Source organism: Lepisosteus platostomus, chromosome 2 (assembly GCF_059453375.1).
Source record: "Lepisosteus platostomus isolate fLepPlt1 chromosome 2, fLepPlt1.hap1, whole genome shotgun sequence".
NCBI lineage: Eukaryota > Metazoa > Chordata > Actinopteri > Semionotiformes > Lepisosteidae > Lepisosteus > Lepisosteus platostomus.
This window is the reverse complement of record NC_142612.1, coordinates 79,297,821-79,312,850: the sequence shown is the minus strand read 5'-3', so window position 1 is coordinate 79,312,850 and position 15,030 is coordinate 79,297,821. Positions and strand designations below refer to the sequence as shown.

Here is a 15,030-nt window from a genome sequence, read left to right as displayed (position 1 = left end):
TGCCGAAATGGACTTTTTAGAATTGTTTTCACTCAGACTGCAATTGTGATACTGTATGCTGGCATTGATCAGATACAGGGAAAACACATTTCTTTAAAAACATTCAATCAGTAAGTTCAGCTTCTTTGATGGCGCTTGTCCTTGGGAGAGCCTAGGGAATGCTTTGGTAGGCACCTAATTTACAACAGGGACTCTCAAGTCTGAAGAGTCCCAGGGGGTCTCTTGCTGTTATTATCCAGCCTTGCTGTGTGAAGGTAAGCTAAGCACAGCACTGGGCTGCATGAACAGCGGATTTATTACTCTCGTCTGCTGTTGGCTTGTTTGAATCAATATATGGGTGGGCTTTTACATTCATACTCCGTTTTATGAAGAGGTAAAAAAGGGCGGAAAAGACCTGTTTCACAGACAAGCAGGCTGACTCCAGAATGTTAGGTATTGATTTCCGAGACCGGGACAGTGCGTCATAAAAATAACAATGATTCATTCGTTTTTACTACAACAATGTTATGATTCACAAGTTATACAAGATTACTTGCTTTATGAGAGCAAGACTAAAAGACATCACAAATACTACACAAACACTACACAGCACCATATACAGTATAATCACGTATAGTCCTTTACAAATATTTGTGCAAATGACACTAAATGTGTCGCATAGTTACAACTGAAAGGTGAGAGTGGTCCCTGAGATACAGTGGCCCTAGCACGTTCATGTGAAATTCTTTTTTCCAATCTGATTTTCTTTCATATACTGTGCTACACACACATTGTATTGTGTAGTAGAGTGGTTACGAAAGAGCTACGGCATGTGTTTTTTTTTTACCCTTGATCAAGAAAAGTGTCATTCAGAAAAACTGTTTAAGGTATCTTCCCTGGTGACAAATAATGACTTGTGCACCTCTCTACAAGCACCCTGTCTTTCAGCCTGACTATTCGGTACGTGTTCACTATACTGGCACCTGTATCTAGCCCCAACCTTGCTTTTAGACAAATTGGCTGTCATGTTGTCTAACTCAATAATATATAGCTGTCCACAGTGCAGTCAATCACTACACGCTCCAATTTTAGTTCTTTACATAAAATACATACAAATCTGCATATGCACAGGGACGTGAGGGTTTTAATTACACTAACGGGCTCTCCTTCAGGAACTGTGCTGCACTGCCAAGTCTGCTGGGAGCTACTATCAGTGTGCTGTCTGCTCAGACAATAATTTTACATTTCTCTGAAAATCACCTAAAAACATGATGCACAGAGGGGCTGACTGGCTCCACAGTGCCTGGGCTTCTTCCAATGAGCTCTGGACTTCCAGCCCAAGCCAAAGCACAGCCCTCAGAAGACCTGCCGCTTATCTCAGGAAGGTTAAAGGTATTTTTGGAAAACGTTTGCTGCCCGAGATCTGTACTTCTGAGGGGCAGACAAAATTAGCGTTGGTGACAGGCTGACAAGCAGCTGAGAAGCACGGGCTGGTAGCACAAGCTCACAGCCTGAAAGCCAGTCCTGGGAGTTTCCAAGGCAAGCGCAAGCTCTGGACTTTTTAGCCCGTAGCGATCAGAACTTCCAGCCAGCATGCGCAAAAAATATCCCCCCACTGCAATCACCCAGCAGCTCTTTAGCGTCTCACTCCACCTGAAGTCCTAGCTGGGCAACTGAACTAATTATTAAACACAACCAACTAAACCTCCTTCCACAATTAAATCAGGCGGCACCTGAAAGATACAAACCCACGTGAAAATGAGAACTCATTTTAAAACCGGTATGCGCCAGCTCCTCGTACCCCGAGGAACTCTCTTGAGCGGGACGATGCGCAGGGACTTGGGCTGAGCTGCAGCTCTGTCAGCGGACGAGTGTAACGACAGCCGGTCCGGGCTCCCGTGAAGCGTAGTTCAGGACCCTGTGCAGACGGTATGATCCGGGAGTGAGTGGAAAAGGAGGACGGGGAGGAGACGACGAGGGTCAGGAGGGGGTGACAGACAGGGGGGCGTGACGACGGGGAGCTGGTGCTCGGGGGGTGTGGCCAGGGCGAACAAGTCCAAGGAGTCCAGGGGGGAAATCTGGGGGCGAAGTCCAAAAGTCCAAAGCCGGGTGATCCAACCGAGACGGGATAAAAACAGAGCTGAAAACCGGAACGGGACCCGGTACAGGGACAGGGGAATAAAAACAGGATGACGAGGCCAGGCGCTCCGAGCCCCGGACTCAGCTGGTCAGGACACTGATAGGAGGCCTGTGCCCTCAAGCCGCGGGCGTAGGGCGACTTGGTGGTAGGCGGGCCTCCGGGCGTCTGTCTTCCAGTGCAGAGCCAGGAGTAGCGAGAGCCAGGAGGGGCAGGACTGGGGGCAGGGGCATCTAATTAGCAAAATAAGAAAGAGCCGGAGCGCCCTTAAGAGGAGGGATTACGATCGTGACAACGAGAGCAGACGCAGAAATCGCGCCTGGTCTGCACGTGGGGCCTCTTCCCTGTCACGGCTCAGAATCAGCACGGCGCCTGCTGTCTCAGATCGCGAAACGGACGTCACAGAAGATTGTTTTTGGACAGCGCCAACGGGAGGGAATTATGAGTTTTGAAATTCAAGGGATCTGCCTTCGACGCCCTCTCACCTAACCTCCCCCATCGAAGCCACAATGTCACAGCCAGAAGGAAGCAGACTGCGTCTTCCCTGGTGTCCTGTTGAGCTGTGTGGCGCAGACACTTACTTTGAAAGGGAACGATCTTCCCACACAAGATCCAATAAGCCTATTATACCAACCTGCAAAACGAATTTACGACAGCCGAGGCTGTTGATACAGTGTACACAAGGAAACATGCATCTTAAGATTTTAATATAGGTCACCATTTTTTTATTTTATGGAAATATACATAAATCCTGGGAATAACAATCAGTTTGCCATGGCATTGCATGAGAATGCAGTGAGAGTCACTACAATGTTACAGGGCCAATGGATAATAAATATTGTGCAATATCTACCATTGGGTGTCATCCTGTGAACAGATTTATGGAGTGAAGCACAGTTCTCTTGAGCCTCTAAACCAGAATGCATAACTGTCACCTTCAACTCTTTACTTAGGTGCTGTCCATTATATAGCCAATGTTTCATGCCTCTCAAATTTCTGCCAATTTCAGTTTCATGCCCCATGCACTTCAATTTGTTTCTTCTTTTCAATAATTCTGGAGTGCCTGACTGTGCCTATAATTGGGAACTCTCTCACCATTCTGCTTTAAAATCTTCAAAGCAATGCAAGATCCCTGAGTTTTCACAGCAGCACAGGCTTTAACACAGAGAGCCCAGGCCCAAGTGTGAACCGGGGAAGCAGGAAAAGGAACACATTAAGAATGCAGGCTGGGTATTCAAGGAGTCTGTGGTTACACCCTTCCTGGGTGGCGTGATGACAACTGCGGCTCGTCTGCAAACCGTAGGGAAGCATCTGATCCTCCAAGATCAAACATAAAACCACAGAGAGGAAAATCAGCTCTGCAGGAAACAATAATGAAGCTCATGAAACAAACCAAAATAATCGCGCAGATCTAATCCCTTAATAGCCTACTTCGAGAATGCAATCTGTACACAGCTGCACTTTAAAGGAGGCCTTCAGAGGAGGATTGCTCAGCATTGCAAACATGGGGCACAGAACAACAAGCTCTTAGACACAATAAAATGGGAAGATCTGACTTAACGTTTGGCAAAATGTGCAAATGAATTAGTTTCTCCACCGCGGAGGACTGGGTAAATTATGCATGCAACACACAACCCAGACGAGAGCTTGCTTTCGTACTGGATTTCCCTTTGAAATCACTGTTTTCAAATGAATGAAAGTCACATCTCATTTCTAACATAGTGCAACAAAAAGCAACTCCTTCCGTCCTCGTACATTCAGATGGACCATTTTGCTACAGACGCTATTACTGCACTGTTGCTACATTTCATTGATATTTCCACACGTGGTTTGATTGGGAAAACAATTTGTCTCAGGTGTGAGCTGAGCATGCGTGATTCTGCATTAAAACGTCAGCACGGTAAATAAGCAGCAGAGCAGGCTCCACGCTGAGCTCGAGCGAAGCTGAACAGCTCAGGTGAGACAGCCCTGGAAAGGAGAGAATGACGAGGCAGTTATGGCGCAAAGTTTGGGGAAGAATCTCTCGGAACAAGCCAGCACGTTTTTGCTGTGAGCTATTTTGTGATAAAAGCCGTAAATTACTTTTATATTTCTCCCCAGCGATATCTTTTGATTCAAACAGTGTGGTTCTCTCTGTCGGAGTAATTTAAATGTTGTGAATTATTTATGGGGCTTGGGAAGGCAAGGCGGGGTGGAGGATATTGAAGGGCCGCTGCGTGCTGGCAGTGCGGAGGTCTGCGTCTCCGGAGAGCTGTGTGAGGGGGACCATCTCAGAGACACCTGGCTGGAGTGTGTCTCCCACTTCCCCTGGGGCTCGAGAGAGGTGAGAGCTCACTTGTTTTCTTGATTCCATCAACAAATGTAAACGCAAGACATGTGATTGCCTACTCTGTTTAATTGAGTTGTTTTGCATAATTTACTGAATTATTTATGTGGTCCAGCAGTTTTAACAGCTACCTGAAAGAAACTGTTTAGAGAAGTTTCTTCTTCGCAGGAGCTGTGCTATGATTGTGCATTCAATGATACAGCACTGGCGGGGAAACGATGCCTGATTTTCATTCAGACTGCGCAGTAAATATCTGGGAAACAGCCCAGAACGGACTTTAACATATATTCATGCCTTAAGCTTAAGCACAGAAATTCAAATGTGTCGGTGTGGGCTAGTAATTCTACAGCACACCTCTTACACTGCTGTTCGTGTTGTGATGACACGGTGGCTTCATCGTGCCGGAGGTAACTGGAGATGTTGTGGAGCTGTAACTTTCAGAAAGTTTGAGGAAGCAGATTTTGCCTGACGTCCTCATACCACACTGCGCGACTGTTCCCACGTTTCCTCGGATCTCCCCCTCCTCCCACACTCTGACCCCCTGTGGAGGAAAGAGCATGGAGAACAAACCCTGCTCAAGTGATTAATCCCCATGGACAGCAACCGCTGGCCACAGACCTGCCCTCTGTGCTGGAGAAGGAGACCTTGATGGAGAATCTACATGCAGATACACCTACAAAAACAGGCTGAACGCTTCTGATTTCAGACTGTCGTGGATTTCTCTGTGCCCTCAATGACCAAATAGGCCATATTTAATGAATAGGTCTCGTTTGTAACCATTCTTGTGTTATTTTTCTCTATGTTGCGTTTCAATAACAACTGTAAATAATGCTTCAGCTCTTGTTTGTCGCCTGCATGCAGTCCCTAACTCCTCAGCAAACAAGCTCATGGGTGCAGATCAGGTCCCGCTCACTTTCCATTGGGTCTGGGCTACCATGCGCTAAGCTGCCAAAATATAATTATCGTCAGTGTAACAGACCAGAAAAGGCGCACATTATCAGCTAATTAGATTTTATTGAGGATGGCAGTAAATGAACCTGGAAAGAAAAACAATGCTAATTTAATTATTTTGTTATAAAAGGTTGAAAATGCTAAAACAATATGCATGCAACAAACCTACCTTTTCTTCGCCACTTTTACTATGAAAACAGGTGTAGTCATTTGCAGACAGCAGAAGCTAGCACGGTAACTGTCTAACTGACTTAACGTATTTTTACAGACCTTTGTTATAAGGATGTCTTGCATTTACTACTAGCATTTCAGTACACCCTGAACTAAAGCATAAAAATGCATAAAATATGCAAAAGATGAAAACTGTCATTAGGAACATTAGCATCATTTTACCAAAGTATTGCTAAAGAGATTAAACATTGAGATGATGCCAAGTCATGTTTGTATCTGGTTTAAAGCATCACATGGCCTTTTGTCTGATTCCACGGGGTTGGGACTCAGATGTAATTAGGCAACTTGATGTTGTATGACGAAAGTTACCTCTCTCTGTGCACAAGACGCGTTGGTTTCTAGCACTGATAAAAACGTGCTGATTTTTTTTTTACCTCATCAACACTGACACCCTTTAGTGTTTGCCTTCCATCATACATTAGCAGTACAATTTCACACAAGATTAGGCGGGTAATTGTGTGTTAAATAAGAGAGGTTAGCCAGAATTGTGTGGCTTATGAAGTCGGTGTAGTTAATGACACCACATATGGACACGGCGATCCTTGTGAGCAGAACAGTGATCCCTGCCCATTTGAACAGACCCAGAGCCACTCCAGCTGGGGTTTACAACCAAACCCCTTTGAATCTTTGTACACAGGAACAGGCAGGAAAAATGCCACCAGGGCAACAACACAATTAGAGAAAGAGATTCCCTAATTTTCAATGCCGGGCTTGGAATTTGTACTGTATTCAAAAGGACTGGTTCCCATCCAACAGCCAGTTGGGGGCTAGGCTGACGATAATCCATTATCATTTTCGCATGTCAGGCTTCCAGAAGGCAGTGTTATCATATCACTTAACTCTGGCCCTCAGGGGAACGTCCGAGCGGGACTGAACAGACACCCCCGACTGGCGCGCACGTGTGAGAGAGATGCCAAAGTAATCTACGCGATGGGCCTCAAGCTAAAAAAAGCTCATTTAAACAATCGACATTATTATGAAACACAGAGTGAAAATGGGCAGCGCATTAGAATTTTAAATGCATCAAGTGCTGCAAATACAGATCCCCTTTATGTCCTTCAGTCTTGTCCCTGTTTTCTGGTTGTAAAGTTGCATTGTTTTCCACAATCTCAAGGTTGAGATGAAGTTTGCTGGCCAAAAAAGGAAATGCACACTGACCCCCCCAGCTTCCAGTAATCTGATCGCCAAATCCTACTCGTTACGAGAAGCCGAGAAGCTTTCTCTCGGCCGTCCTGACCTCTGCACCCTCTGAGGAAAACAATGAAACTTATGGTGACAGGTGTCAAAACCAGACAGTCTCCAGATGTTCTGGTCCTCTCCAGATGTCACGACACATTAGGACACACAGCAAGACATTTTCACGCCGGGTTTGTGGACTTTCAGGAGCTGAGGAATTGGCAGGGACGATTCTCCCCTCAAAAACGCTTTCAAACCATTTTGTAATAAATTGGATTTTCATATCTTTCCTTTACAGCAGGTGTTTTTTTTATTACTACTTCCTTCTTGGTGGGGGAACCGGGGGCTCCACTGTTTTCCAGTATGCTGATGATTATGTGGGAATTTTCAGATGTGTTAATTTGCAGACTGTAATCTGTTGGATGTTGTCCAGAACCCCGGCTTCAGAAAGGGCCCTTGGTGGTAAGAGGGAGGTATGAGCGCTCGGCTCCGGAGCGTTCTGGCACTGGCAGCCTGTCCACAGGAACAGGAGAGCTGTCAGCCCAGGACTAAGAACCCCGCATGCCTGGCTCTGCAGACGTGCGATACACGGAGGCAGGCACGCACAAAAGAATCTGACACTCATCTGCGGCGTCCAGCTCTGTGTCCCCGATGACACATTTCCAAGCCGTCCTTCTTCGGAAACAGCTCTGCGATGCTGCCACCGTGAACCGCGCGTCCCCAGACCCAGCAATCCCTGCAGCTCCATTTTTAGCATTTGTCCTGTGAAAGTGTGGGAAGGTTCAGACATCCGTGTTGACATGAAGCAATTCGGCGCATCCGGGTCTGACCCTGAAGGGGCCTGAAACACTCCCCGTACCGCCGTTCGGTTTTCAGGCCCCGGTTTTCCCCGTTCACAGGAATGAGAAACCCCCAGCAGGCCCCCCAGGCCTCGAAGGGGGAGCCTTCGCTCACACAAAGGTCCTCACTCTGCACAGTCCACGGAGTGTCAGGATGCCAGCTCTGTTCAAGAGAAAGAGCTCCCTTCTTACAAAACAGAGGCATCTGGCGTCTCGTCTTACTTAAAGAACAATTTTAAAGTGTGATTCCAAACAGCTTCCCCCCTCCTCACACATGGCGGAAGAGCTTTTTTTTTGCATTCTTGATAAAACTCTTGTCCTTGATGGTTGGCAGGTATTTGAAGCCGCCGTGCCTAGCTGCTTAATGACATTTTGATCACAAAACCCATCAATTCAATCCGCCGCCCAGGCTCCAGCCCTGTACCCAGACCAGTGCTGGTGCTGTTGGCTGCCTGTGCTCAGTGGCTTCTAACTCAAATCCAGACAGCGGTAAATTAAGACGGTCCGGCTGCAAACAGCCGATAAAGAGAAAGGCGCAGCTGGGGACATAACATGAAGGCAATGGAAAGAAAAGTCCCCTTGCAGTGAACCTTCTAGGAACTGTAATCCTCCCAAAGAATTATAAATGTATGAATTAAAACAGGAATCCAGTTTCCCTGTGGACTCTTGCTCACAGCACAACTGCAGATGAGAGAATGCAGAGCAGAGGGACACTCTGGCGGCGGTTGCTGTTTGTCTCTTTTTCCTGCCACGATGAAGACCACTCAAGTACTTCTGTAAAGCCAGCACAAGCACAGAGCTGCATGGCAGACGGGGAGAGAGGCCAGGCGAAGGGTTAACAACTGCCCCCCCGCCTCGCAGGCTGCAGAGCGAGACCCTCACATCGACTCCGCGCGGCTCAGCAGTCAATCACAGCGCCGGAGCCCCTGTGTCGCTGCGTTGCCATGGGGCCGCAGGGCCGGGCCAATCGCAGCGCCTGCTGGCAGGGGGGCCGCCAGCCACACACTGGCGTGAGGGATCGAAGCCTCCCGAACGCCTCGGCACGACCCCCCCTCCCGAGGAGGGGCAGGGCGGCCCTGTGCGCGGGGGGGCGGGTGCAGGCGCTGTGCGCGGGGGGGCAGGGCGCCCATGTGCGCGGGGGGGCGGGTGCAGGCGCTGTGCTGGCCTCAGGGCCAGCTGACAGAGCCCCCCATCCTCCGGGCCCCCCTGGCAACGCCACCCACACTGACTGGGCCTCTCGCCGTCTCCCCCCCAGATCCCCCCAGCAGCCGAGCCGGACCCGGACCCGCCCCGTGAGCGCGCGCCCCCGCGGGACCTCCCGGAGCATGTTCCTCTGGACGGGAAGCAGGACTGCGCAGGGACCGGGGCCCGAGAGGAGGTACCGCTGCCGCTCGCTCCTCGCCTCTGACCTCTGACCTCTGACCTTCCTCTGCCAGCTGCGCCCCGCTCGGCAGGGGCCCTTCCCAGCCAGAGGAAGAGGGGCTGCTCTGGACAGGGCTCAGGGACGGCCCTGACTGGTTTAGAAATCTGTACTGGGCGTCCAGTGCATACTTGAATAAAATAATATTCACAAATATTTTCTTCTTTTTGCATAGACCTTTTGGTCTCTGAACTAAAACGTAGCCAGATATTCCAAATGACAAAAACAACTTATATTAATGGTTCGGTTAAAAAAAACAACATACGCAATTTAAACATGGGGAGCCGATAATTGTTGACGAAATCCAACAGATTTCATAACTGTTGGTAACAGAACTGTTGACTGGGGAGTGGTGTAAGTAACTCAGCGTTTCTTCATTTAAGACGCACATCTGAAAATGAACACGCTGCAAATCAGTCAAGTCATGTAAATCATCTGCTCTTGTAATCTCAATTAATTAAATGCTTAACATTGATTATCAGTATCCAGTAGAGCATGTGCAGTTTTTTACAGAATTAAGAATCGAGTCATAAATCTATAACACACAAGAGTAATCCATATTTTTTTCAGGAGAAAGAATTACTTGCAAGTAAGAAATTGACTTTCAAAAGACAGTCCTTACACTCGCGCTATAATTGAGTAGACCTGATTGATTTCCTTTATATGCAGATGTAGATCATATTACCTTATCTGTAAATCATGTAATATTGATTTTGTGCTGTTTTAGTAAGTGCAAAAGATGTTTATTTGAAAGAACTTAATTAGCATACATGCTTTCAGTCACAAAAGGGCTGTGCATCGAGTTTACGCCGTTTGCATCTGTTTCAACAACCAAAAAATAAAACTGCATGAAGTCTGTGTGGAGTTGAGACTGAGCATAAACAGAAAGTCGAAATCCCCTGCTTCTATTTAAATGTCACATAATGGCACACCCAAGTGTTACTTGTCACACGGGCAACATCAGAAATTCGTGTTGTATGCAGCTGTGAGTGAGCGGACCTGCGTGTGCCTGACTTTGTGTCCTGTCCTGACTATCACAGTGAAAACGAGTCAATTAAACACACAGTGCAACAAGGTGCGCGGAAAGAGCTCTAAAACCTGACTGGACGAGTCGTGTTATAATAAGCTCCCTTCTCCAGTACAGGAGACGAGCTCTGGGATGTTGCACACAGGTGCGATCTGTGTCCAAGATGCACACTCTTTTCTTCATCCCTGCAGTGGCCTAAAATCATGTATTTAACTTCCTGTAGGTGACGATTGTAATCTGGGGTGATGCAGCGGAAATGTAAAAGACTTGTTGTTGGCTTGTTGTGTTTTGAGCCGCATGTTTGTTTGAATCATCAGGACGATTTACCAAAAAATCCGGGAGCACGACCTCCTGGACAAGAGGAAGACGGTGACGGCGCTGCGGGCCGGCGAGGACAGAGCCATACTCCTGGGCATCAGCATGATGGGGTTCTCCGTCATGACGTACTTCCTCCTGGGAATCACCGTGGTGCGCTCCTACACGGAGAGGTAGGGGCGCTGGGGCGCTTGGGCTCCCTCTGGTGGTCAGACAGGGATGAGCGCCGTGTGCAGAGCAGATCACTCAAGAGCACCGTTAGTATAATTGACTGGACTTATTGTTTTTAGAAAAAAAAAATATTTTCAGATGATAGAAAAATTACATTGGGTTTGTCGGTACAAGGAACGATCAAGCAAGTGCAATAAGGTACAAAATTAATAAATAAATAAAATAATTCTTAAGGCAGAAGGTTGTGGGATTATGGAACTAGATACCCAACCATGATGTCAAAAACCCGATGTCTTTCCAGAAACAGCTGCAGGAAAATCCCGGGATCAATACCTTAGCTACTAACTACAGAATGGGCTTGGCAGGGCGGGTGGTCGGCTTCAGAGGATTTGCCCAGCCTCCATCCCATTGGAGACTGGTGGGATTAGTGGGATGTGCACCTCAGCCCTACATGACCTCACCCTCATCCTCACTCCAGCCGAAGGCGATCCTGCTGTAAAAATTGTGGCCAATTTTGGGATCAGCCTACCTGCACCTGCAGCTCGTCCTCACTGTGGTCCCTCAGCAGCAGTGAGCAAGGCCACGGACACCCCAGGCGCCTCACACAGGCACGCTGTGGGTCGCCGAGCAGAAAAATCTGCCAGTTCAGAGATTCCCCCTCTGCTGTAGCCTGTGGTCAGCACAGGCAGCCCCCTGTGTGGACCGCAGGCTGCACCGTGCTCACTGAGAGACAGAGAGCTGGACCGGCCCGGGTCTGACTCTCTGGGGGGGTTTTACAGAATTTTAGAGGTGAGCACATTCAGCACATGTTGAGCCCTGATGGAGTACAGCGGGGGGAAATCTTGATAAAGCTCGATATCACGGAAAGCTTGATTGTACAGGCCGCCTGCTGATGTGGTGCAGAGGAAAGTGGCTGTAGCTGGGCGGTGTCACGGACGTCCAAAGGGACTAACCGTGGGGAGCAGGAGAGCGGAAAAAGACCCATATGCGAAGCGGCAAGACGGGAAAAAGGCCCGGGCTCATTAGTGCAAAGAGTTCAGGAATGCCGTATAGAAACCTATGCCCTCAGGGAGCGGACGTGGGGCGCCCTGGTGCTAGGCGGGTCTCAGGACATCTGAACGTCAATGCTGAGCGAGGACAGAGTGCAAGACCCGGAAATATATAGCCCAAGGGAAAGAGAGGGACAGGAAGGACAGCAGACCGGAAACTAGGGACAGGACAGAGAAGGAGCGCCCTCTGGCTGCAGAGGGCGTGACAGGCGGGATCTGAGGGTGAGCTCTAAGCTCTGCCAGTGGCCTGGGAGGTTCAGGGCTCAGTCATGGCAGGGCGCCCACCTCACCTGGGGTGTGCCCAGAGAGTGTCGTCAGCGAGTGACACTTCGACCCTTCTCCTTCTCTGGCAAGCACTGTGGCGCTGACCGGCCCCATCAGCGACCAGTGTCTCAGCAGGGGGTGTGATAGAGCCTGTCCCTGTCCCAGCAGGCAATGGGTGCAAGGCAGGGTGCACCCTGCACAGGATGCCAGTCCATCCCTTGTCACTTGCCAGAGCTAGTTTTCCCAGAAGCCATTTATCCTGCCAGTATGTCTTTGGAGGAAACCCACCCAGTGCTGCCAGGCAAACCTTCTCTGAATCTCTCGTTCCACCCGTGCTGGTACAGCATTATAGAGTCATAGTGGATTATTAAATACAGACTCTGCGTGGGCAGGGTATGAAAACAGGGATAATAGTCTGTTATCCATGACTTTAAAGCTAGTATCTAGGTAATACTTGGCATTTTAACTGGTAACCAGTATATAATCCTTTTTCTTTCTTGAATCGTCCTCAGCATATGGACAGGGGAGTCCAACTGCACTGTGCTCAACTCCAGCATCGTGGCCGACGTGAACTGTAGCTACAGCTGTGGCTCGGACTGCTGGAAGGGCTCGAGGTACCCCTGTCTGCAAGTGTTTGTCATGCTCAACTCTTCTGGGAAAGCAGCTCGGCTCTCCCACAACGAGGAGATGCAGGAGCTGAATCCTGAGGTGAGTCCAGCCATGACGCCACCCAGAATACTAGTCGATAAGGTCGCGTGACTCAGTGCTTACTGGGGACATTGTCCTCATCGGGCTCTGCGTGACACAAGTTGCACAAGGCATGGATACATTTGTCATTGTAGGTGTGGTATTGTGTCCCAGTTTCACTGCCCCGTCTGTTAAGGCTTTTCATTTTAATACGAGGCCTCTGACATTTTAAATGTTGTGTGTAGTGTGTAGTGTGCTGACTTCGATTACAGACCCTTTTTCTTTCTCTTTCTAGTGCTTTTTTGTGCCCAAATGCCGGAAGGACTACTCCGTGGCGCAGACGATAATTCGGAACATTTCCGAGCGCCTGAAGGTGCACCAGCACTTCCCTTGCTACTACGACCCCGGGGAAGGGCAGGCCAGCGTGCTCCTGACCCGGCTGCACGGCCGCAGGGCGGTGCTGCTCTCTCTGCTCTGGCCCTCCTGCACGCTCCTGGGGGGGGCGCTCATCGTCGCCCTGGTGAAGCTCACCCAGCACCTCTCCATTCTGTGCGAACACATCAACAAAATCAAAAGGTGAAACAGCGGAAAGATCAGCACTAAAGCGCATTCCTGCCGTCTCCTCCAAAACCTCAAGGAGCGACGTTTTTGTCTGGAAAACACGCCACCCTCCCTCCCAGAAAATCTGCATCTGAAAATGTGTTTTTGTTCCTGTTCTGAAATTATCCTTTGAGGCTTCACTGCTTCACTGCTTCAGACCGGCTTTGTGGATCAGAACCAGCAAACAGTGTGCTGGAGAAAAGCAAATCTCTGCTCAAATCCCAAAGCTGAACATTCAGGAAAAGTCCTAACAAAGGGAAAGAACACTTTCACTGGATTTATTGTGTTTAACGATCATACAGCACCTGTCTCACTTTTTTCTTCTGGATACTTCCATATCTCTGCCCTTACCTTAAAAAGACAATTCTAAAAACAAACGATGACAGAGAGCACTTGTTGTCTGCCCTCAAACTCTTGGACTGCTCGGTTTATTGGGGTTCAGTAGGGAAGGCACCCAGTTCTGACTCTAGGAATGTGGTACTGAGGCATTGAAAACTCTCACGAGCAGATGAGAGGGATTATAATGCCAGGCTAAGTCAAGCAGGATCAGACCTGTTAAATTACAGTGTGAAATGTACTGTTTGGCAGTACAGTTACGAACCCCAACAGCAAGCACTGTGCAACTACACATGACTATAAACAGAAGGCACATCCGGGGAAACTGTTAGCAATACTCTACTGCTCAGGTAAAGGTGTGCAGCCCTGGGTAAGACTGATATTCCAGCCTCAGTGCTGATGTATTACAGGTAATCAAATTCATATTGCTCACATTTCAAAACGAGAGCGACGGCGGTTTTTAAAATGTGATTTCTCTCTTACTGCATTTTCAAATGGAAATTGCGCCTGGCATCTCATTGCAGGGCATGATCCCTTCCCGATCCCCGTGCCTCCAGGACGGGACAGGCTCCGGGCTGCCGAGTCCCGCGCCAGGAATAGACGGCTTTCTGGGAATGGATCTGATGATCAGTGGAAATTAAGTAATGAATTTAAAACAGCTGCCAACAACGGTTCCTTCTTGTTCAGTTTTTCCCCTTTGGAACAAAAGTCTTGCACGCTGCAGTGTTTAAGTGCTGCAAACACAGTGTTCTATATTTTAAATGCAAGTGATGTCAGCATAACTGTGAGCAGGCAATTCAGGAATCATTGTACTCCAACACAGCCTTAATTTGGGCTCAACTTCACCTGAAAATTAAATGAGCTTATTAGCCGCTTTACAAACTAAATGTACTACTGACTGTACCATCTGCTACAATTTCACAGCACTGTGAGGATTCTCAAGTGTTTGTCTCTGATGGAAGACAATGTGTGAAATGTACTTCCTGAGCTAAAATTAGGCATACCGCAGTAAAAGTTTAAATCTCCTTTTTTAATTCCATTCGCAGTGCCAAGCTCAGCCACCCTGAGACACGTGTGACCAGCACCTCAGAATCAGTCATGTTGCAGCAGAGCTCAGTGTGGCACAGTTGTTAGTTTCCTCAGAAGGTTTCTTTGTGGAACGGCATGGACTGTGGCAAGGAGCACACATTAAAGAGCAGCTGGGTAGATTAATCGGCACTGTGGGAAGAGGCAACTGAAGATGCTTCAGTTGGAGAGAGAGGGAAGGAATTCTTCTTACACACTTCCTATTGGAAATTGTCACGATCAGCTGATGACATCATTGGAATCACCTGACATCCACACGTGGGAACAGCAGGGCCACAGACTCAGTCACTGTACGGGCTCCTAACAAACCCAGCCTCTGCAGATCCTACAACGTGCTATTCCACTGTCTACACCAAGGTGGCGAGCTACTTTTTATACTGTTGATTACCATTGATAAATGAAAAAATAAAGATCTTTATAACAAATCGGTTTGATA

General features: G+C 48.3%; 1 protein-coding gene and 1 long non-coding RNA gene across 16 annotated transcripts in view; one reads left to right on the top strand and one right to left on the bottom strand.

Moving 5' to 3' along the window:
* LOC148677377 (calcium-activated potassium channel subunit beta-2-like) overlaps positions 1-15,030 on the top strand; it is a 29,887-nt gene that overhangs the window by 13,436 nt on the left and 1,421 nt on the right. For 6 of the 15 annotated variants that reach the window (XM_088621650.1, XM_088621647.1, XM_088621649.1 and 3 more), the window contains 4 exons: positions 8,895-9,017; positions 10,404-10,574; positions 12,398-12,593; positions 12,868-13,148. In XM_088621650.1, coding sequence (XP_088477776.1) covers positions 8,965-9,017; positions 10,404-10,574; positions 12,398-12,593; positions 12,868-13,148 — 701 coding nt within the window. In that variant the 5' untranslated portion in view covers positions 8,895-8,964. Of the gene's footprint in view, positions 1-3,468; positions 4,440-8,894; positions 9,018-10,403; positions 10,575-12,397; positions 12,594-12,867; positions 15,020-15,030 lie in introns of those variants that run through there. The other 9 variants (XR_015930749.1, XR_015930754.1, XR_015930750.1 and 6 more) reach the window with 9 other exon arrangements.
* On the bottom strand, positions 2,813-10,529 carry LOC148677378 (uncharacterized). Its single transcript, XR_015930755.1, has 2 exons — positions 10,414-10,529; positions 2,813-3,474 (listed from the first exon to the last, which is right to left on the bottom strand). It is a non-coding gene; the product is annotated as an uncharacterized LOC148677378 (long non-coding RNA).